Source organism: Ceratotherium simum, chromosome 3 (genome assembly GCF_057802395.1).
Source record: "Ceratotherium simum simum isolate JZ-2026a chromosome 3, ASM5780239v1, whole genome shotgun sequence".
Taxonomy (NCBI): Eukaryota; Metazoa; Chordata; class Mammalia; order Perissodactyla; family Rhinocerotidae; genus Ceratotherium; species Ceratotherium simum.
Window position 1 is genome coordinate 29,596,921 of NC_141902.1, and position 23,802 is coordinate 29,620,722.

Genomic DNA, 23,802 nt, shown 5'->3' on the forward strand with positions numbered 1-23,802 from the left:
AAATATTTGAACACTCATTCAGCTGGAAAGATCTTGAGAGAAATCCCCTTGTTTAGGACTCTTTCTTTGTCAGGTTCATGTGCTCTTGAAAAATCTACTTATTTTATATTTTGTTGAAGCATAGAAGATCCAGAAGCCATATCTGAACATGAAGGTCTTACTGTAAGAATACAAGCTCAATGAACAAATAATTGTGTTTTTTTTTAATTAAGATGTGATTAGTATATAATATTGTGTAAGGTTAGGTGTACATGTGTTGATTTGATGCATTTATATACTGCAATACGATTACCACAGTACTGTTAATTAACACCTTTTATGGTGAGAACAATTAAGATTTAGGCTTAGCAACTTGGAAGTTTATAATACAGTATTGTCGACTGTACATAATCACTATGCTGTGTATTAGATCTCCAGAACTTATTTATGGCTATAAGTTTGTAACCTTAAACAACAACCCCCCAATTAAGATTTAAAATTGTGAATGAGAATTGTCAGATATTTCTACTTTCAAATTCTTTTAATTTGTGAAAGAAATTAGTTTTCATGTCATTCTGAATGATGGAGTACAACATAATGGTTAGCATATGGGGCACTTATGACAAAATATTTACCTTGGTGGTAGGAGTGCAACATAATCGTTAGCATATGGGGCACTTACAACAAAATATTTACCTTGGTGGTAGTATTCATGCAGGAAAGTGCATATAATTAAATATTCATTGAAGTCTGCTAGAAATACGACATTTAAAAAATGTAAACTATGTGATTAAAAGGTTAAAATGTACAAAGAAAAATTGCATATATATGTATAAATACATCAGATGTATATATACATATATGATTTTGTTCCTTGATAATCTGCATTAGCTCTGGGTCTAGGACTCTGATAAATACAAGAAAAAGACTGGAGGTGAGCAACAAGCCTGGAATAATAGTTAGGAATAGACCTACATCCAACCAAAAGGGGAAGCTCTGAACCAAGTGGATTTATGGAGATCCTGTTCTATCTGTACTCTTTAAGTATATATTTATTTTTTAATCCTTTAGATTACTTGTGTCCATCTCAGTTACTAACACAATATTTATGACATATGCATCCTGGAAAAAGATTAAGGGCAAATGATCCTTAGAGAAAATCATTGTGAGAAAACAGAGCTCGAAAGAGAGAAAGTTTCTTTGCCCAAGATTCCATTCAAACAATATATCATAGATTTGTTTTGTTTTATTCGCTTTAGGTAAAGAGAGGTTAATAATTCACATCATCCTTTACACTTCTTTGAAGGAGAAGGATGGAACAAGACCAAAGTGGTCATCTCCACTAGTTCCTAGTCTTAAAGACAGTGTTCTAGTTATTTCTATCACCCATTATATGTGAAAACATATGCATTAGCTGTAAATTTCCAAGCAAAATATTCTTTTGATCAAATTTTCCACAATTACATAAGAATGTAAAGATGGAATACACTTAGTCCGCTCACACAAAATGAAGAGTTAGGCATGTGAGATGAGCATTTATAGTTTGGAGAGTCAATCTATGTCATTCATGTCCGAAAACTTAATCTTTCTTCAGTAATTGAGTTTGATTTCCACTAATAATATAACTGTCTCAACATTCAACTTTATATCACCAATGTGGTCATGGTCTCTAATAGTTTTTCGTTGTTCCCTTCAGACAGCCATAACACAAATTGTGTGATTACAGCAATATATTTTTTTAATATGGAAAAGTACTCAGATTTTCATTCGTATTTAGGATGGAACAAAAATGTGTACTTCCTGAGACTTGAAAAAGATAAAAATTTACTCCATTAATGCTCTTCAAAACTCTTCTCTATCACTCCAATATATTAACTATTCATGCACAGTCTGATCTGGAGCCAAACCTGAAAGGAGACCAAATTGACTCAAATGTCTAACAGAATTTGCCTCATATTATCCAAGAGAAAAAAATTGATTTAATTGGCTCTCTATCAAGCGCAGTTTCTATTGGACTATGGCACATGAAGTGTGTCCAATTACAAAATACCAAGGAATACCTACAAAGCAGTCGTATTACCAAAAGGATTGGTTACTGAATAAGAAATAGGATGCTTAAGTAAAGATTAAGCTCACTGCCTTGATAGTCAGTGTGATTTCCTGTGTTGTTTCCCTTGTTAGAAACATCTGAAAAACCAATGCAAACGGAGGAATGGATCCCCTGAATAACAGATCAAGTGTTTCTGAGTTCATCTTGCTGGGACTTTCCAGTTCTCAAGAAGTTCAAATATTCCTTTTTGCAATCTTCTTTCTTGTCTATGTAGCCATTGTGGTAGGAAACTTGCTCATTGTGATTTCTGTGATATTGGATAACCATCTTCACTCCCCTATGTATTTTTTTCTGGCAAATTTATCATTTTTTGACTTATGTCTTTCCTCTGTGGCAACTCCCAAAATGATTGCAGACTTCCTTAGAAAACACAAGACCATCTCCTTGTGGGGCTGCATGGCCCAGATGTTCTTTACGCATTTCTTTGGGGGTGGAGAGATGTCTCTTCTGATAGCTATGGCCATTGACAGGTATGTTGCCATATGCAAACCCTTACACTACAAGACCATCATGAGTCACAGGGTGCTCATTGTGTTTCTACTGCTCTCCTGGGCAACTGGGTTCATACATACCACAAGCCAGATGGTTTTCACAGTGGGTTTACCTTTCTGTGGTCCCAATATTGTGGACAGCATTTTCTGTGACCTTCCCCTGGTCATCAAGCTTGCCTGCACTGAGACCTATATCCTAGAGCTCTTGGTGATTGCAAACAGTGGACTTCTGTCCCTCATCTGCTTTATTCTCTTGCTCATATCCTACATCATCATGTTGGTCACCATCTGGCAGCACTCCTCCAGCGCATCCTCTAAGGCTGTACCCACCCTCTCTGCTCACATCAGTGTGGTCACTCTCTTCTTTGGTCCCACTATTTTCAACTACACTTTCCCATTCAATAGTTATTCTGTAGAGAAGTTTCTTTCTGTGTTTTACTCTATAATCACCCCCCTCCTTAATCCAATTATGTATACTCTGCGGAATCAGGAAATGAAAGCAGCAATTAGGAGACTGAGCAGCCAGCATGTTGGTTCCTGGCTCACCCATTAAATATTGTCTGTAACAACTGATTATTTTGTGTGCTCTGATATTTTGGGGTTTTGAATCTTAAATATTTATTCAAATAACTGACATGAAAATGTTAAATAATATTAATTTTCTTCCCCTCAATTTTGTGAAATTTTTAATTTAAAATTATAATGGAAAATGTTCATAACATAGACATAATAAATAAGAACATGTGCATTCATTATGTACTTTCTTGTCTTAGAATTCAGAGAAACAACCCTGATGAATGCTTAAAATATATAAGCACAATGTCTTTTTACAAAAATTTTATGTTTCAGTGAATCACTATGTAAAAACAGGAAACATTAGTCAAATAGCACACTATATACTGTTTAATATAAATATCTATTACTAAAATTGTATGTAGTAACTTAATAGGTGTTAAAATATCTATCAATATATATCAACCACACGGAGGCCTTACAGAAGAGTTGTGATTTGAATGAGGATATGAAGAATATTTTTTCACTGTATGGCCTCAATAGGCTAATCATCCTTAACATAACATAAAAATATGCCTAGAATTGAACATTTCAAACATTTCTTTGAGTACCCAAATAGTTTTCTGAGAATCAATATCAACTAAAATATTACAGATTAAAACCATAGACTGCTTATTGTATCTTGCTACACCAGACAACATGAATACTGGATGTTCTTTTAACTGAATTCAGTCATTCACGAAACATTTTTAAAAATATTTACTAGATATCAAACACTCTGCAAAGCAATATGGACATGGTTAATGATACAGACCTTGTCTCTGCGCTGGAGAGAATAACAGCGGGAGCAACAAATGTTGGCCATGGTGAACTCAAACGACGAATGTAAGGAGGAGACATTTATACCAATACATTAAGAAAGCTAAAGAATTCAACATTTGAGCAGGGAAAAGAGCATTCCAGGCATAAGAGCCAGTGTTTATAGACATTGTGTAGTGAGACAGAGCTTGTAGGTACTGAAGGCAGACCCTTTTGAACAAGGTTGATGAATAAAGAAAAGAAAGATCTGGGCTGAGATTTTATAGAAAGGAAGAAACCCAAGTATTCAGGCCTAATGGATCCTTTTTTATTGGCAATATAAAGCCATTAAAGCATTTTGAAAATGAGAGTGATGGGATCCTACATACCTTCAATTTTAGTATACCTGTGTCCTCTCAAGTGGAGAATATGATATAGCAAAGGGAAGCAGAGGGAATAACAATAATAACAGTAACAATAATAATAAGCTGTTTCAGTTACTCAGCCTGTTTAATAAATGATAATGATGATACTAACTGTGAGTTTATTGAAACTTTTCAATGAGGTCTCACAAAGGCAAATACAAAACTTCAAATTATTTTAAAGAATAACCACATTGAAAATCAAACTTACATGTATTCCCCCCTAAATGCCTTGTTCTCCCTTTTTGAGTATTTTTAGCTTTACTGAAATTTGGCCCTGAACCATCTGCTCCTAAAATTTTGGGTTTATTCTAGAAAATTCTACATATTCCAAACTTACCAACTAGATTGGATAATCTTCCTGGGAATTCATTTTTGTGTACATATTAACTTTCAAAATCTGAATTTAAGAATCTTTTCCTTTCTTAAAAATGCCTTCTCTAAAATTAATACAACACTAACACCTGGCATATATTTCTCAGCAGAGAAATGTTTTAAAAGTCTTTATTTTTCGTGATGATTCTGACTGATTACTAGTGGCTGCATCGGGTATTTATTTATTTTTTTTAAATCTGAGTCTCAGTCATAAAGGGTGATTAATCTACTATAAATATACTATTGGCTTAAGAAATGAATACGGCACCATACTTATTGTATATTTACTACCCTCACTTCTATGTAATCTTTTTCAGAAGGTTACAGCTATTGAAGAGACATTGAGGGGTTACATATAAGAATAAACACAAATTACTTGCTCAATTAAATTGTTTTACCATAGAAGTCAATACTGGCATTACATCCAGAAACTTCCTTTTATATTGTGGAATAGGACATCATGAAGTTCTACATAATATCAAAGAACTTAGCAAAACTCTAAATCTTCAGAATGGCTGATTGCTAACCTCCACTAATTAATCATTTATTGATTACCATTAATCAAAAGAGCTTTAAGGATGATGAAAGGCCCTTCGCTCTCTCTCTTTCTCTCCTGTCTTACTTTCTTTCCCTGTTTCTCTGTCTCTTTCACTCTCCTTTTCTCTCTCTCTCAAAGAGCCCCACAAAAAATTTGCATTTTTCATATAATGAAGAAGATAAATTGTTTTTTGAGTGATAAAAGAAAACAAATTTAAAGACAGATAAAATCTTTCTTGATGACAACTCAATTTTGTAAAATTGTTCATTTCTCCTATGTTTATTGTTAAGTTTAATGATATAATAATTGAAATTCCAATGGAATTTGTTTTAACTTCAGAGAAGAATTCCATTTCATTGAAAAATATAAAAATATCTAAGGAAATTTTAAATGATCAAAGCAAGGAGAGGAGACTTGCCCTTCCTGATATTAAAATGTATGATAAAATACGAGTAAAAATAAAATATGTGGTACCTTGTCAAAAATTAACAGGCAATACAAGAGAGAATAGACCAATAGATAATAGAAAAGAATAAATGTGCATAAATACAGTGAACTGATCTTTTACAAAGGAGCAAAGGCACCACAATGGAGAAAACATGATCTTCTCAACAAATGGTGCAGAACAGCAGGACATTCAATGCAAAAAAAAATGAACCTAGACATAAACTTCATACCCTTCACAAAAATTAACTCAAAATGGACCACAGATAGCCTCTATGGAAAATGGTATGGAGATTCCTCAAAAAATTAAAAATAGAAATACCCTATGATCCAGCTATCCTACTACTGGGAATCTATCCAAAGAACCTGAAATCAACAATCCAAAGAGGCTTATGCACCCCTATGTTCATTGCAGCACTATTCACTATAGCCAAGAAGAGGAAGCAACCCAAGTGTCCCTTGACTGATCATTGGATCAAGAAAATGTGGTATATATATATAATGGAATACTACTCAGCCATAAAAAAGATAAAACTGTCCCATTTGCAACAACATGGATGGACCGGGAGGGTATTATGTTAAGTGAAATGAGCCTTAAAGAGAAAGACAAACACTGCATGATTTCACTCATATGTGGAATATAAACCAACATATGGTCAGAGAGAACTGTATTGTGGTTACCAGTGGCAAAGGGGGTGGGGGGTGGGCATAGGTGAAGGGAGACATGTATATGGTGATTGACAAACAAAAATTTACAACCAAAATTTCACAATGTTATAAACTATTAAGACATCAATAAAAAAATGGATCACAGAATTAAACATAAACTGCAAAATTGTAAGACTTGTAGATGTTGACATAGGAGAAAATCTAGACGACCTTGGGTTTGGCAATGACTTTTCAGATACACACCAAAGGCACAATCTATGAAAGAAAGAATCCATAAGCTGATTTCATTAAAAGTAAAAATTCTGCTCTTTGAAAGACAATGTCAAGAGAATGAAAAGACAAGCCAAAAGGGGAGAACATATTTACAAAAGACATACCTAGAAAAAGCCTATTATCCAAAATATACATGGATGTCTTAAAATTGAACAATAAGAAAACAAACAATCTTATTAAAAAATGGTAAAATATCTTAACAGACACCTTCTTTGAAGAAGATATACATTGTATATCATAAGGATAATGCAAATTAAACACCTATAAGATGCCACTACACAGCTATTAGAATGGGCAAAATCCAGAACACTGACAACATCAAACACTGACAAGAATGTGGAGCAACCACAACTCTCATTCATTGCTGGTGGGAATGCAAAATGGTACAGCCACTTTGGAAGACAGTTTGGCGGTTTCTCACAAAACTAAGCACTCTTACAATATGATCCAGCAGTTGTGCTCCTCGGTATTTACCCAAATGCGTTGAAAATTCATGTCTACAAAAACCTACACACAGACGTTCAGAGAAGCTTTATTTGTAATTGCCCAAACTTGAAAGCAACCAAGATGTTTTTCAGTAGGTTTATGGATAAATAAACCTTGGTACACCCAGACAATAGAATTTTATTCAGTGCTAAAAAGAAATGAGCTATCAAGCCATGAAAAAGGCATGAGGAAAGGCATGGAGGAATCTTAAATGCATATTACAGAGTGAAAGAAGCCAATCTGTAAAGGCTACACACTGTGTGATTTCAACTATATGACATTCTGGAAAAGGCAAAATTATGAAGACAGTAAAATAATCAATAGTTGACAGAATTTAGTGGGAAGAAGGAATGACTAGGTTGAGCACAAAGGATTTTTAGGGCATTGAAACTGTTCTGTATGACACTATACTGGTGGATATATATTACTATAAATTTGTCCAAAGCTGTAAAACGTACAAAGCCAAGAGTGAACTATGGACTTTGGGTGACAATAATGTTTCAATGTAGTTTGATCAGTTGTAACAAATGGACCACTCTGATGTGGGGTGTTGATAATGGGCGAGGGCTATGCCCGCGTGGTGCCAAAAGGTATATGGGAAATATCATTTGCTCAGTATTGCTGTGAACTTAATACTGCTTTAAAAAGTAAAGTCTATGTAGGGGCTGACTCAGTGGCATAGTGGTCAAGTTCACGCATTCTGCTTCTGCATCCCAGGCTTTGTGGGTTTGGATCCTGGGCGCAGACCTACACACCACTCATCAAGCCATGCTGTGGTGGCATCCCACATAAAAAAAAAAAAAAAGGAATGGAGGAAGATTGGCATGGATGTTAGCTCAGCGGCAATCTTCCTCAAGCAAAAAGAGGAAGATTGGGAACACATGTCAGCTCAGGGCCAATCTTCCTCATTAAAAACAAACAAAAAAAAAACAACAACAAAAAAGTCTATTTAAAAATAAAAAACAAGGAAGAAAAATAGATCAACCTGAAGCAGAGTCTTGTTATCTGTAAATTTAAATGATAAACATTATAAATTTTAGTGGAATTACTTATTTTTTGATTACAGTTATGTAAATAATTTTCTCACATCATTTATCAATAAATTCCAGACAAATTAAAGTTTAAACGTGGAAAAAGTTCACTTTTAATAAGATTTAAAATTAAAATAATCTAGACTGAATATTTTTTGTCTGAATATAACATGATAGACGCTTATTGTAAAAAATAAACTACAACTATTACAAAAAATAATTCACCTCTGGTAAATTCACCTCTAGTAAAACGTCCCATAATGCACTATCTTTCCACACCCAATTGATTATTGATTGATACCTTTAAACGATTGTCATTTTGATAGGTGAAAACGGTGTCTCATTTTCTATATTGTCAAAAGTCTATTTTAACAATCCCAATTACTTTTTTATTGCAAGTCTCTGAGGAATCTAAAACAATCAAATGAGTTTTTTCCTTTATGCCTCCTATCAAGGGATACACTTATATACTGTTGTCTTCAGAAGTTCATAACAGAAAATAAAATAACTGGATGATGAAGATTAAGCATCTAGAATATCATATTGATGTTACTTCTGAAGTCCAAATGCAAACTGGTAGGTTACATAATCCTGACGTGTTACTCTACCTATATACAACATCTATCTTAGTATTTTCATTTACAATGTTAAATGTGTCCATAAATGATAAAATAAAAATGCCAAAATAATAACTTAGAGACGAGCTAGAAATGGGAAAATTAAACTGGAAAAAAATTGATTTTTTTACAAATGGGAAAAAATTATGAAAATCACTGTGCCAGTGTTTACTGGAAATTAAGATAATAATCCAACAATCTAGGCCAAATATATTATTCTTAAAGAAAAGGATCTAAGTATGTTTAAACATGTTGGCTACATTGATCAGATTGAAGGATTTTATTCTGTGAAGTATTGCATAATAAAGAAAAGGTTGCCTAGGTGCTTTTAGGGATGCAATTGTTTTTAAAGAGAAATAAATAATAGAACTTCAAGGATAAAATGCCTGATCCATGGCTTAGAAAATCATAAAATATCACCACTCACAAAATACTGATGCTGTCATTACCCTTCTTAGGAATTACTGGGGGAACATACGTGGAAATTTACTTTTCCTATGACAAAAGTTTGAAAATAACCAAGTATTTGAAAATTCATTCAGTTGTAGGAAAAAAAAAAAATTGAGAGCAATCGCCTTGTCTAGGACTCTGTATTTGCCATGTCCATGCATACCTGCAAATCTACTTATTTTCATGTCAGAGAAACACAGAAGGTCCAGGGACTGTACCTTCTGTAAAGACTGTACCTTCTGCAGTAAGTGTACGAAGCTCAGGACAAAAATGAATAAAGATTCACATCTATATATGAGATATATCAAAGATTTGCATTTTCTATTCTATTACTTTGTGAAAGAAAGAAGCTTTTATGCTACTCGGAATGAAGGTTTCAAATATAATGATTAGAGTATGGGCTACTTATGATAAAATGTGTATCTTAGTGATAGCAACCATACATAGAAAAGTGCATATGATTAAATGTTCATTACTATTTACTAGATATACTGTATTATAAAAATTTAAAGTGTGTGATTAAAAGGTTAGAATGTACTTCCAAATCACATATATCCTAGTTTCTTTTCTGATAAATGGCATTAGGTCTGGGTTTAGGCTCTGATAAAGGCAAGGAAAGGACTGGAGATGAGCAATAAGCCTGAAAAATAGAAACTTAGACTTGAAAAATAGAACTAAAATCAGTCAAACACAGAAGCACTGAAATAAGTGGATTTATGTAGATCAAGAACTGACATATTCCCTTTCAAGTTAAGTGTGTATTTTTTAAAATTTCATTTGGCTTAGCTGAGTTCACTTTAGTCAGTAACAGAATATCTATGATTTATTTCCACCCTCAACAAAGTTAAAGGTTAAATGAGCCTTAAAGAAAATCGTTGTGAGGAAACATATTTCCAAAGAGGACAAGTAACTAACCCAAAGAAACTACTCTGTTCAAACAATACATCATACATTTTTTTTTTCTTGTGGTGAGGAAGATTGGCCCTGAGCTAACATCTTTTGCCAGTCTTCCTCTTTTTGCCGAGGAAGACTGTCCCTGAGCTAACATCCATGCCAACCTTCTTCTATTTTGTATGAGGGATGCTGCCACAGCATGACTTGCCGAGTGGTGTGTAGGTCCGGGCCTGGGAACCCAACCTGTGAATCTAACTACTACGTCACCGGGCCAGACCCCATCGTACTTTTTTTAGTTCAGTTTCACAATGGTAAATGATTCACCTTACTCTTTACACCTCTTTAAGGGACAAAGTTTGAACAAGACTACAGTGGTAGCCCTGAGTACTTCACAGTCTTAATACAGTGATTTTGGTATTTCTATACACTCATTATATGTGACGAATTAATGAATATCAGATAAAAATGGTCATTTGATCAATTTGGCACAATTGGATCGGAATGCACATATGGGATACACTTATTTATCTAATTACATAAACAGAAGATTTAGGCAGTAAGTGAGACGAATCTGTAGTTTTGAGTCAATACAGGTCGTTAATGTCTTAAACCTTAATCTTTCCTCAGTAATTGGGTTTGATTTCAGTTAACTGTCTCAGAATTCAACTTTATATCAACAATATGCTCATGGTCTCTAATGAATTTTCTTCAGGAAGCATGATGCACGTTATGTGATTTCAGCAATATTTTTTTAATACGACAAACTTTTTACTGCCTACTGAGGGTGTCACAAAAATGGACTTCCTGAGACCTGCAAAAGATAAAAATCTCCTCCAGCGATGCTTTTCAAAACTCTCCTCCATTTTTCTAATAAATTAAGTGTTTACGTACAGTCTGGTTGGAGCTGAACATGAAGGAAGACAAGTTTTCTCAAATGTCTAATTCATCTTGCCTTGTACTAACCAAGAGACAAATTTGATTTAGTTGGCTCCAAAGCCACCACGCTGTCTACTGTCTTGTGGTTCTGTGAAATACCTCCAACGGCAAAATACCTTCGGAGCAGTTGTATTGCTGAAATGGTTGTTTCTCTGAATAAGAAAGAGGATCCTTACATAAAGATTAGGTTCACTGACTTATTAATCCCTGTGACATCCTTCACTGTTTTTCCTTTCAGACAACTTCAGACAAACTCATGCAAAAGGATGAATGGATCCTCTAAATAATAGATCAAATGTTTCTGAGTTCATCTTGCTGGGACTTTCCAGTTCTCAAGAAATTCAAATATTGCTTTTTGCAATCTTCTTTCTTGTCTATGTAGCCATTGTGGCAGGAAACCTCCTCATTGTGATCTCTGTAATATTTGATAACCATCTTCATTCTCCCATGTATTTCTTTCTGGCAAATTTATCGTTTTTTGACTTATGTGTGTCCTCTGCGGCAACTCCCAAAATGATTGCAGATTTCCTTAGAAAACGCAAGACCATCTCCTGGTGGGGCTGCATGGCCCAGATGTTCTTTATGCACTTCTTTGGAGGTGGAGAGATGTCTCTTCTGATAGCTATGGCCATCGACAGGTATGTTGCCATATGCAAACCCTTACACTACAAGACCATCATGAGTCGCAGGGTGCTCATTGTGTTTCTACTGCTCTCATGGGCAATTGGGTTCATACATACCACAAGCCAGATGGTTTTCACAGTGGGTTTACCTTTCTGTGGTCCCAATGTTGTGGACAGCATTTTCTGTGACCTTCCCCTGGTCATCAAGCTTGCCTGCACTGAGACCTATATCCTAGAGTTCTTGATAATTTCACAAAGTGGACTCCTGTCCTTGATCTGCTTCATTCTCTTGCTCATATCCTATGTTGTCATGTTGGTGACCATCTGGCAGCACTCCTCCAGCACATCCTCCAAGGCTGTGTCCACACTCTCTGCTCACGTCACTGTGGTCACTCACTTCTTTGGTCCTGCTATCTTCATTTATGGTTTCCCATTCAATGGTTATTCTGTAGATAAGTTTATTTCTGTAATTTACTCTATAATCACTCCCCTCCTTAATCCAATTATTTATACTCTGCGGAATCAGGAAATGAAGGCAGCCATTAGGAGACTGAGCAGCCAGCCTGTTGGTTCCTGGCTAATCCACTAAATATTTTCCGTAACAACTTGTTATTTTGTGTGCTTTGCTATTTTTGGGTATTGAGTCTTAAATATTTATTCAAATAACTGAAATGAAAATACTAAGTAGTATCAATTTTCATCCCTCAAAATTTATGAAACTATTAAGATTGATTTAAAATTCTAATGGAAAATGTTCATAGAAAAGACTTAATACATAAGTAAGCATATATTCTACCTCCTTTTATCTTAGAATTCAAGAAAAAGCCCTAATGAATTTTTTTTTTTTTTTTTTTTGTGAGGAAGATCAACCCTGAGCTAACATCCACGCTAATCCTCCTCTTTTCGTTGAGGAAGACCGGCTCTGAGCTAACATCTATTGCCAATCCTCCACCTTTTTTTTTCCCCTAAGGCCGCAGTAGATAGTTGTATGTCATAATTGCACATCCTTCTAGTTGCTGTATGTGGGACGCGGCCTCAGCATGGCCAGAGAAGCGGTGTGTCGGTGTGCGCCCGGGATCTGAACCCGGGGAGCCAGTAGCGGAGCGCGCGCACTTCACCGCTAAGCCATGGGGCCGGCCCATGAATGTTTAGAATACATAAGCATAATGTCTTTTTACAAAAGTTTTGTAATATTTCAGTCAATCAATATGTAAAAATAGGAAACATTAGCAAGGCAGCACACATATGGTATTTAGTATAAATTTTCCTTTCTAAAGTTTTAAGTAGTAAATTAATAGGTGTTAAAATATCTATCAATATATGACAACTATTTATAGGCTTCACAGAGGATTTGTAATTTGAATGAGTATTTGAGGAATATTTTTTCACTGGATGGCCTCAACAGGCTAATCATTCTTAGTAGAATGTTAAAATACACGTACAAATAAACATTTCAAACATCTTTAAGTACTCAAATAGTTTTCTAAGAATCAATATCAACTAAATTATTAAAGATTAAAACCATAAATCACTTTTTGTACGTTGCTACACCAGAAATTATGGATACTTTATATTCTTTTAGCTGAATTCAGTCATTAATAAAACATTTTTAAAAATATTCCGTAAGTACCAAACATGGTCCAAGCAATATGGATACACGGTTAATGATACAGACCTAGTCTCTGCCCTGGAGAGAATAATAGGGGGAGAGATCTATGTTAGGCTTGGTGGTCTGAGAGGACTGCTGTAAGGAGGAAACATTTATACCAATACATTAAGAAGCTAAAGAATTAGACATTTGAGCAGGGAAAGGAGCATTCCAGGCAGAAGGGCCAGTGTATATAGACACTGTGAAGTGAGACAGAGTTTAGAGGTACTGAAGGTAGAACTTTATGAAGGAGGTTGGTGAATAAAAGGAAGAAGGATGTACGCTGGGATTTTATAGAAAAAAGAGACCAGAGTTTTCGGGCCTAGTGGATCCTTTTTTATTGGCGATGTAAACCCCTTAAAGCATTTTGAGATTGGGAGTATTGACAGTTTATATACATTTAAAGTTTGATATACCTCTGCCTTCTTAAATGGGGAATATAATGAAGCAAAGTGAAAGCAGAGGGAATAGTTAGTGGGTGGTTTAAAGTAGTAAGCCTGAATTTACTAAATGATACAAACAGTGAGTTTGTGGAAATATTGCGAAGAGGCCTTCCACAGGCAAATACAAAACCTAAAATTATGCAAACATCTTAGAGACCATGTCTTTTGGTGTCTTTTATTTCACATAACAATGTACCTTGAATATTCCCTCTTTATCCCCTTCTTCCTTTTTAGACGACTTGGCCCACTTCAGCCTGACCCTAGACCATGTGCCTCTAACATTTCCACTTTGTTCTGAAAAAGTCAGGGCGTACCATCATTACCAATTAGTATGAGTAATCTTGTCTGGGCATCCAATATTGTGCTCTTATTATTTTTCTAATTTCTATATTTAAGAATCCTTTTCTTTCTTGAACACATCTCCTCAAATTCACACTAAACTGTGGCATATATCTATCTCCTCAGCAGAAATATTTTTAAAAAGTTTCTTTTGTATGGCAATTCTAATTGTTGGTGGCTACATGGGGTCCTAAATTAAAAAAAAATAAAAAGAAAAAAATTCAGAGGCTTAGTCAACAAGAGTAAGAAATCTACTAGCAATGTCTGCCGTGGGCTTTGGAAATGAACGTGGCACCCTGTTTACCCTATATTTACCGCCCTCACTTCCTTGTAATCTTTTCAATATTGTTATAGTTGGAGAAACATGGAAGAGTTATGTATAAGAATAAACACAGAAAAATTCCTCTAGTAAATGAACTCATCTGCAATCATGTATTGTTTCTCAGTTAGCCTTTAGAATTTTATTTGCTTAATTACATTGTTTTACCATAAAAATTTTTACTAGAATCGCCTCCAAGATATTCCTTTAATACTGTTGAGTTATCATGAAGTTCTACATAATTGTAAAGGACTTAGCAGAATTCTAAATCTTCAGAGTGATTGATCGATAAACTCCACTAATTAATCATTTATTGATTACCATTAATCATTCATCGATTACCATGGTGAAAGCCTCACCTGCTTGCTCTCTCTCACTGTCTCTCTCTCTCTCTCCCTCTCTCCCTCCTTATATGGAAAAAGGAGATTTTTCTCTATGTTAAGAACTGTACTATAGTCTGTGTATTTCCTTACAAGTCTTGCTCAGTGTAGACATTGTTTATTTTAATTTTCCTTGAATAAATGCACTCACTTATCAAATTTATTATAAATATTCAGACCAATAAAATCAGATTAATAGAATTATAATTTCCTCAAGTCTATCATCTATATTAGATCCGTTATCTGTAAATGTGCCCACCCTCCACCAATCAAAACACATGAGTTAGTGCTTTCTCTAGAAAGCACTTACTAGAGAAAGTTCACATGGTTGATACACACGGTGAATTCACAATCTATTTAAATAATGAGAGAAGTCCTTCCTCTGAACTCTAGGAAACACTAGCATGTTTACTTTAATAATTCCCTCTGGGAGTTGATCACCAATCTGCATCTTATGTATGTTTCTTGTCTTTTTTTTTTTTTAACCCGCAGATGATTGTCATGTATATTCATAGAGATAAAAAAATAAACAATATATATTCAGAATCTCACTGTGTCTGCATGTCTTTGAAGAGGCCACTCCGCGGCTAAAACTGGTAGGTTTAAATAACAACACTAACAACATACTGCAATTGCATACTTTAACAAAAGAGGAGACATTTTACAAGAAACTTGGAACTGAATGAAAACCATATTATTCTGATCATGAGGACAACAGGAAAAGATAATTTTGGCTAACTGGCATCTGGACAAATGTATCTAGTTTCAGTAAGAAGAAGACCCAGTCTGTGACAGATAAACAAATGCCATTTACATTTCTGATCTGAGGGGTCAGTTTTATAGTTTGAATTTGTGTTTTGGCATATAAACTTGGGTTAGTTTAATCTCTATAAAATAAAAATAATAATTTAGAATATGGTAAAATAATAGAAAAATTAGATTCTTCCTTGGCAGAGTTTAGCATCTATAAGTCTGAAATGTCATCTAATAAAATCTCAAATCAAGAAATGCGAAACATTGACTTATTTTGTTTGATATTGATTTACTTATCTATGTTTTTACTTTCCTACATCATTTATTTCAACACAGAAAACACTTACGGAATGATGTGAGATAAATGATTAATTTAAATCAATGTTTTGTTCTTTTTCCAAGTCTACACTTATTTTCTTGCTGGAAGTCATATAACATTTTATTCAATATGATTGTCTAATTGTACTGCAAATATATTTATTTTTTGGTAATTTTAAAACTCAAGGACTATTTCTATTTTTCTAAACCCACCAGCCTTTTTCTACTTACATTTAAAAAAATTATTTTAATGTTTTAAACTTGATCAGTATATGAGAACAAAGCCCTTTGTGCATTTATAATGTTGAGTTTTCTCTATTAAATGCATGTTTATTTTTTAATTAGAAAAATATTCCTAATGGTTATTTTAGCAGCAAATCTGATTTTTCACATTCCAAACATTTTTTTGCGATAAGTGAGTATTACCCGTGGATTATCTAATCCAAACATGGGTTAACAGTCTCATAAAAAGGAATCATAAAAAAAAAAAAAAAACCTCAAGATCAATAGAAACTGTATAGTCTTTATTCTTATCAAAAAAACTGTCAGTTACACATTTCCACATACACTATTTAAGTGCTTTTGTGGACATTTATGGAAATGACTTTAGTACTGAATATAAACACACAGTATTGAACATCCCATATCTTATTTTCCCCTAGCAAGCAATCACAGTTGAAAAGGGTAGAGTAAGTTTTCATCTATTAGTCACGTGAATGGCCCAGAAAGAACTAGTCTCCCCAGTCACAGGCTATTCATCCCATTCTCAGACACAGTTCCTGCCAGAGAGAAACCAAACCCTGCCCGATCCAGTTTTATTCAATTATTTTTCATTCCTTTTCAGTTCACTCTTATTTGTATAAAACACACCACTTAAGTTAAGAAGAACTCTTTTCTTTTTATTACTCTAACTTATTTTTACCTGTGTCTGAGTAGAAGAAGATGTAATTTAAAGATATTTCATCTCTGGTCATATGTACAAATTGTCATAATGAATGATTTCATTTGTCATAACAGATTTGAATCCATCTAGAAGTATGCTTAGCTACATATATTTTACAAATATTTATATATATTTTATAAATATGCTTGTAAATTTTTTAAAAGCCTAAATTAATATTTTTTGTTTTAATTTTCCAATTTTACATATTAAACTATAAAAATTATTTTGAGGATCCTCCTCAAGATTTTCTCCTGTTAGCATTTTGAGACTGATGACTGCATAGTTTTGAAAACAATTTCATAACTAGTCTGTGGACTCAATTACTGCATGAAATAGAACACCAATGAGGATGACAATAACTCCTTGTAAAGAGGACAACTAGGTAATTAAATCATTTCTATTTAATAGAGACAAACACTTCCAGTAACACTGTCTTTTTTTACCAAGTCTTTCATAGTAAAATATTTCAGTGGTCCTTATTGGTTTGAGTATCCTTATAATCACCAGAAAATGAGATAACGCTAAAGACAGAATTTTTTGAATGAACGTACATAGCACCTATGTACATAGAATGAAATATGCAAATATATTCCATGTATGTTACTCTTCAGAGTCTCATAATAATCTGTGAAGTTGAAAAGTAGGCATTATTTTATTTTTATAGAAAAATAAATCAATATTCAAAAGAGTTAAGAGCAGATTTGCCTAGTAAATGTTGAGACCAGAACCAATTAAATCTTGACTCTTGGTTCAGCTTTTTTTTTTTATTTTCTGATAGTTAGACTAAACAGTAACTTCTGAATATTTCATGAACTAGTAGGCCCAAAGGTGGAAATTCAGAGTAAATTTTCCACATTTTGTTCTGGTACTCCAGAACTAGAAGGTGATATAAATATGTGCATTTGTGTTTGTGTGTGCATGTGTGTTGCAGTATCTGTTATGTCCATGAACGTGTTTGGTCTATGCAATGGTTTTAGACAGGACCAAATACGGAGGACCTTTTGGTGTGGACTAATTGTCTTCATGGACATTTTGGGTAGGACCAAATATCCTGCAAGTGTGTCTGTGTGTTTGGTGTGTATCACTAATAGTTTTTTTTTAAAAATATGAAGAAAATGAAAAAAGAAAAAAGGAATTTGGGACTAAAAGATCTAAATCAAAACTAAAAAGTAGATAAAAGTGAGACACATGGAGAACATATAAAGTGCAAGCGTCAAGGATATATGAGCCAGGATAATAATAAATAGTCAGTCTGCACGCAAATGTGCAACGTCAGAGGAAAGCACTGGATACAAAGAAGCTAAGCGTTTAGGAGCCAAGGAAATGTAAAAACTCCTTGTAAAAGGTTTGATGGTTGTTCAGAGAACATCTATATGCAGAATGCAAAGGGACAAGAAAGAAAACTTTAGCCAGGAACCCCGCAACAATAGATTCAGGAAAATATGCAAAAAGGCTAAACAGCAGAGGTGAGGAGTTTTGTATAGGAATCAAAGTATGAAATACAAAACACTACTCAAAAAAAAACCAAAAAAAAAAACAAAAACAAAGAAAAAAGAAAGAAGGACGGAAGGGAAGCAAAGAAAGAAACCTGCACACGGAGAAACATTTATGTTTTTGTCTAGGAACTTCCTAGAGGCTTACTTTATTATAATTTTGGGGGGGTAAGAATATGTGTCACACTGTAGCCAGGTTAAATCTTCAGGAATAAGTACAATCATTGGTATATATCTCTTTGGGATGAAAAGGAGGTGTGAAAATATAGTATAGTTGATAGAAGAAAGTTCCCCGAAGTAATCTGCTGAGTGGGTATATAATTTAACGCACATTCGCATATCTGAATATTTCAAATGAGAGAGTGTGAAAGGGGTAAAAGATTAAACACTAGGCACCGAAAAGTTACACAACTGTATTCTTATCCATTTGAAGTAACTCATTTGACTAATAGCCATTTGACTCTTTTACTCATTAACTCACTGAACTCATGGTTCATGAACTCATGATAGAAACAACTAGTCAATGTGGAGGTACAATCTACGACTGCAAAATTTACAAAATTTTACAATAAATTTTTCATCTTTTGTGCCTTTTTGGCTGAAACAAATGCAGTAATGTGAATGTTGCTTGTATTAATCAGTTAAAATGTATTTTTCAGAAATGTCCATCTTCTCTCTTTCTATAGGAATCAAATACTACTTTCTATATGTCCATACCTTCAAAACTATCACAGATTAAATTATCACTTTTTCCAGATTATCTTCATTTTAAAGACTTTCTGAAAACTCCTACCTAGACTAGATGGATATGATGAATAGCTCAATGATATCTGAGTTTGTTTTGTTAGGACTCACCAACACTTGGGAACTCGAAATTTTCTTTTTTTTCATATTTTTGTTGGCCTATGCAGCAATTATGGCAGGAAACCTTCTCACTGTGGTCATCGTAACATTTGAATCCCACCTGCACTCCACACCAATGTACTTCCTCCTTGGAAATCTCTCCTGTCTTGATATGTCTATTTCCACAATCACAACCCCTAAGATGATCACAGATTTTCTCAGGGAAAATAAAACTATTTCCTTGTGGGGCTGTATGGCTCAGATGTTCTTCCTCCACTTTTTAGGGGGCAGTGAGATGACTCTTCTCATAGTTATGGCTGTTGATCGGTACATTGCAATATGCAAACCTCTTCACTACACAACCATCATGAACCGCTGGGTACTCATGGGCTCTGTGCTGCTGTCATGGGCTGTTGGCTTTGTGCACACGATGAGCCAGATGGTTTTTACTATCACCTTACCCTTCTGTGGCCCCAACATAGTGGATAATATTTTTTGTGACCTTCCCCTAGTTCTAAAGCTTGCCTGCACTGAGACCTATGTTCTGGAGTTGCTGGTAATTGCTGAGAGTGGACTGTTATCTTTCCTCTGTTTCATAATCTTACTCATTTCCTACACTGTCATTCTAGTAACTGTCCGACGTCGATCCTCTGGTGGACTCTCCAAGGCTCTGTCCACTCTGTCTGCTCATATTACTGTGGTCACTCTGTTCTTTGGGCCGTGTATCTTCGTTTATGCTTGGCCATTTAGCAGCTTTTCAGTGGATAAATTTCTTTCTGTGTTTTATTCAGTTATCACACCCTTACTGAACCCCATTATTTACACTCTGAGGAATCAGGAGATGAAAGCAGCTATTAGTAGGCTGAGGACCCAACACGTGAGCTCCAGACAGACCTTCTAGGCAACAATTATGATGATGAAGGTTTTTAGTGGAAAACCCTACATGTGTTACATCTCAGAATGAGCTGGTATTAATTTGTTTTATTTGTAGATTTTTAAAAATATTCATGATGTATATTGAAATTGTCAAATGCTCCATAATTACATTTGTATGATGTTTGGTTTTATTGGAAGAATAATTATTCTAATTGAAATTCAATTCAGTTGGGGTTAATAATTTTTTTAAATGTAATAGAAAATTAAATAGAAAAAAAATGGCTCAGTAACTATTGTTGGAAACCCAGAAATGTCCAAGACTAAATTTTATTAAATAAAGAGAAATCAAATCTGAATTTGTCTATTTTTTATTCAGAATTAGAGATTTTTCAGCGAAATTCTCCAGGTGACCAAATGTGCATAAAAAAAAAAAAGAGGAGGATTGGCATCAGATGTTAGCTCAGGGCTAGTCCTCCTCACAGACACACACACACACACACACACAAAATGTATGAACTCTTCTAAACTCACAAGTACACACACACGAGCTCATATTTTTGTGTCCAAAATGTATAAGAATTATTATCTTTTTAATAAAGCAAACAGGCTACTTTCTAGGAGTAGATTGATCCAAACGGTACCCATCATCCACTGACAAGAAGTACATATTTATTTCTTTCCTAAGAAAGTAGAAATCCCACAAGGTACATGTTACACACAGCTCACTTTACCTTCTTCCTTCATTCATGTTTGTATTCATATTTATCCTCATACATGTCTCAAGAATCAAGTGAAAGCATTACTATTATGTTACTCTTCATGGACAAGGAATAAATGAAGAAGTTTTTAAATATGTCAGTCATTTACTTCACAGCAAAACAGGAAGTATTCAAGCTGCTTAAGTTGTGTAAAGTGTACTAAATTACAAAGTTTGATCTGTGGTCCACAGACATTAGAATAAAAATATTCTATGTCCTCTTTGATATCAAATTCAAATGCTCTGCTTTTTCCCAAACACTCAGCAGCCCTTTTACAGGCTTCTATCCAATACTTCTTCTTCATTGTCTCTTAAGCAATATGTGTAATATACTAACTATAGGTTAAGGACTGGTTTAAAGACCTATCCCTGGCCATATGTGCATGACATATTTTAGACTCAATTTTTATTTCAAAAAATGCATTGAGGAGGCTAGGAACTGTGTTCCTGAGGATCATTGGGCATATTTGTAGCTATTTCTTATGAACTGTTTCAATCAGAGAGTTAAGTGTAGACAGTGATATAACATGTAGTTTTATCAAATTTCTAACATTTTTCCACATTTATTTCAGATTCTTTTACGACAAAGTATTAGAGGTAATAAAGACCCCTAAGCAATGCTCAATATCCAGTTATTTTATTGTAGCAAAGATAATCACTATCATCAACTCCATACGTTATCATTCTTTTGTGTGTTTTTAAAACTATTTTTCTCATTTTTTATACACTGTGCATAAAATACCTTTTGCATGTTTTTAACTTGATATAAATGGAATCTATATAAATTCTATTATTTTAAAATTTATTTTTTCACTCAATTTAATATTTTAATGATTTATCTGTTTAAATATGTGCTTCTCTAGTTCATTCTTTTATTTATTTATTTTTGTTTTTTGGGTTTTTTTTTTTGGTTTCAAAAATGGTTTTATATAGGTTTTCACAATACATATTTGGATTTGTTTTACCAAACAGAATGAGATCCTTAGAAATATAGTGCACAATGTACTACTATACTACAGCAAAAAAAAAAAACTCAGTTACCACTAGCAGAGTTCATCGTTTATTCCACTGTCTTTAAATTCTTTCTCCAGCTCTGTCAGCATATCAATCAGCAGTTTTACTGTCTCTAGCACTCATCTCCCCTTCTCAAAAACACTGAGTGTCATTAAATTTTAATGTCTGAATATGTACATATAATCATTGTCCTCATAAGTAATATCTAAAACAGTGCTGGTCCTGGGTAGCCAAAGGGATGAAATGGTTTTTAAAACATGCCACAATATCTGATATTTTAAGTTGTGGTATTTAAAAATCATACACATTAATAATGGAAATGACTGAATCCCAAGTACCATAGCCATTCCTCAGACTATCAAATAAGCAGGCCTTGAAGTCTGAAAAATACAAGTTTGATCTGAGCCATGCAAAAGGCGTGATTCACTCAGCTTGAGGACGTGCATTTTCTCTTTCAGGCCTTGAGCTGCCAAGGGCAAGGTACAGTATTTCTTTGATTCACACCAGGAGGATCAAGGCCAGTAATTTTCAAATTAGGGCACCTTCAAATACCTCCCTTCAAACCATCCTAAAAATGTTCCTTCTAAAAATCTCAGCTTAGGAAAACAGAAGTATAATACCATGACAGAATTTACCATCAAAACATTCCTAACTGAAGCAAGCAGACACACAATGTATAATAACGACAGTAGCTGTAAAAGTATCTTGCATTCTTGGGGGTGGGGGAAGTTTATAAAGCTCCTCCTTCCATTCCCTCCCATAGTTCATTTTGTGGGGCATCTCTGTTTTATTTAAGGCCCTAGGTGCTGATTTTGGCTTGGTCATTACGTTTTACACTGATCCAACTGCAACCTTTCTCTTAGACTTCACAAAGCAATATCCATACATAAAATGTTAACCGAAACCTTAGAAGTTTTTCTTTTTTAGTTTATACCTGATGTTGCTACAGCATTATAACACTTTTCATTAAAGAACAAAAAGCTGTAGGTCTTCACTGACAGTACCACGCACGATGAGGAGCTAAGGCATTCATTTGGCATGAGAGAGAAAAATACAGAGTATAGCTAATTTTACTTTGTCATTTTTAACATCAACAGAAATAGATGTGTATCCTTTACTTGAATTTCTGTGAGGCTTAAAAGATAATCACAGAATGCTCTTTTAGTCTGACAGTTAAAATGTTGCCATTAAAACAAAACAAAAAAACATAAGGACCTCTGTACGGCCTGTCGGAATAAATGACATTTCGAGGTTGAAAAATTTGCAGCTCTCAGAAATACCTTTCAAACTGGCATTGTGAATTATTTTCATCATCAAAAACATTTAATTTCCTATACCACTCTAGTGATTTTTCTACTTCTTATCACAAGCTAAGTAAAGAAAGTGAAAAATATCCTGGTTTCCTTTCATCTGTCACAAACACCTTATTAGGGAGGCACAAATAATGCCCTCTGGAAAAGTAGTTACCAAATTTTAAAAAAATAACACACAGGAGGAAAGGGAGAAGAGGACAAAAATAGAATGTGTAACTATATTGTGACAATTTGTTTCCACAGTATTCATAATTTTCACAAGTCTGTGAGCTGACTCAAATGCAGACTGCTGCAATTTCAATAAACTACATTAAAACAGACTTCAACGAATTTTAGAATTAAAGCCTAAAAGCAAATAGTCCATCAATATTCTCTGAAAAGTTGCTTTGAGATTATTACTACTTTGTACGTACCACCCAGCATAATGCAACAATTTCAATGGATTTAACTTTATAAATTTGTATTAGTAAATTAGCACATTTTTCAGATTAATCTGTAGCTATATTTTTTAAATCCTCCTGATGTTATAATGTATCATATCACTCCACATAAAGAATGGAAGAGTGAAAACTACCTAGAGCAGTTTGGCATGTGCAGAACACCTGGGTATCCCATTACTTTCAATGCTCCTTTTCAGTTGTTTTTCTTCATGAAATCCCCAAAACTGCTGCAAGGATAATACACTGACACAGGCTTAACAATAATACTTTTGTA

At 34.2% G+C, this 23,802-nt stretch overlaps 3 protein-coding genes across 3 annotated transcripts; all 3 read left to right on the plus strand.

Annotated features, from left to right (window-relative positions):
* The first annotated feature begins 2,191 nt into the window (after positions 1–2,191).
* LOC101389432 (olfactory receptor 4K13-like) lies at positions 2,192–3,133 on the plus strand. Its single transcript, XM_004421964.1, has one exon. The coding sequence runs from the start codon at positions 2,192–2,194 to the stop codon at positions 3,131–3,133; it is 942 nt and encodes a 313-aa protein (XP_004422021.1).
* Positions 3,134–11,296: 8,163 nt separating this feature from the next.
* LOC101389676 (olfactory receptor 4K13-like) lies at positions 11,297–12,238 on the plus strand. Its single transcript, XM_004421965.2, has one exon. The coding sequence runs from the start codon at positions 11,297–11,299 to the stop codon at positions 12,236–12,238; it is 942 nt and encodes a 313-aa protein (XP_004422022.1).
* A 6,831-nt stretch (positions 12,239–19,069) lies between these two features.
* On the plus strand, positions 19,070–20,029 carry LOC101392325 (olfactory receptor 4L1-like). Its single transcript, XM_004421340.2, has one exon. It carries the CDS (start codon positions 19,088–19,090, stop codon positions 20,027–20,029), a length of 942 nt encoding a protein of 313 aa, XP_004421397.1. The 5' UTR covers positions 19,070–19,087.
* Positions 20,030–23,802: the final 3,773 nt, after the last annotated feature.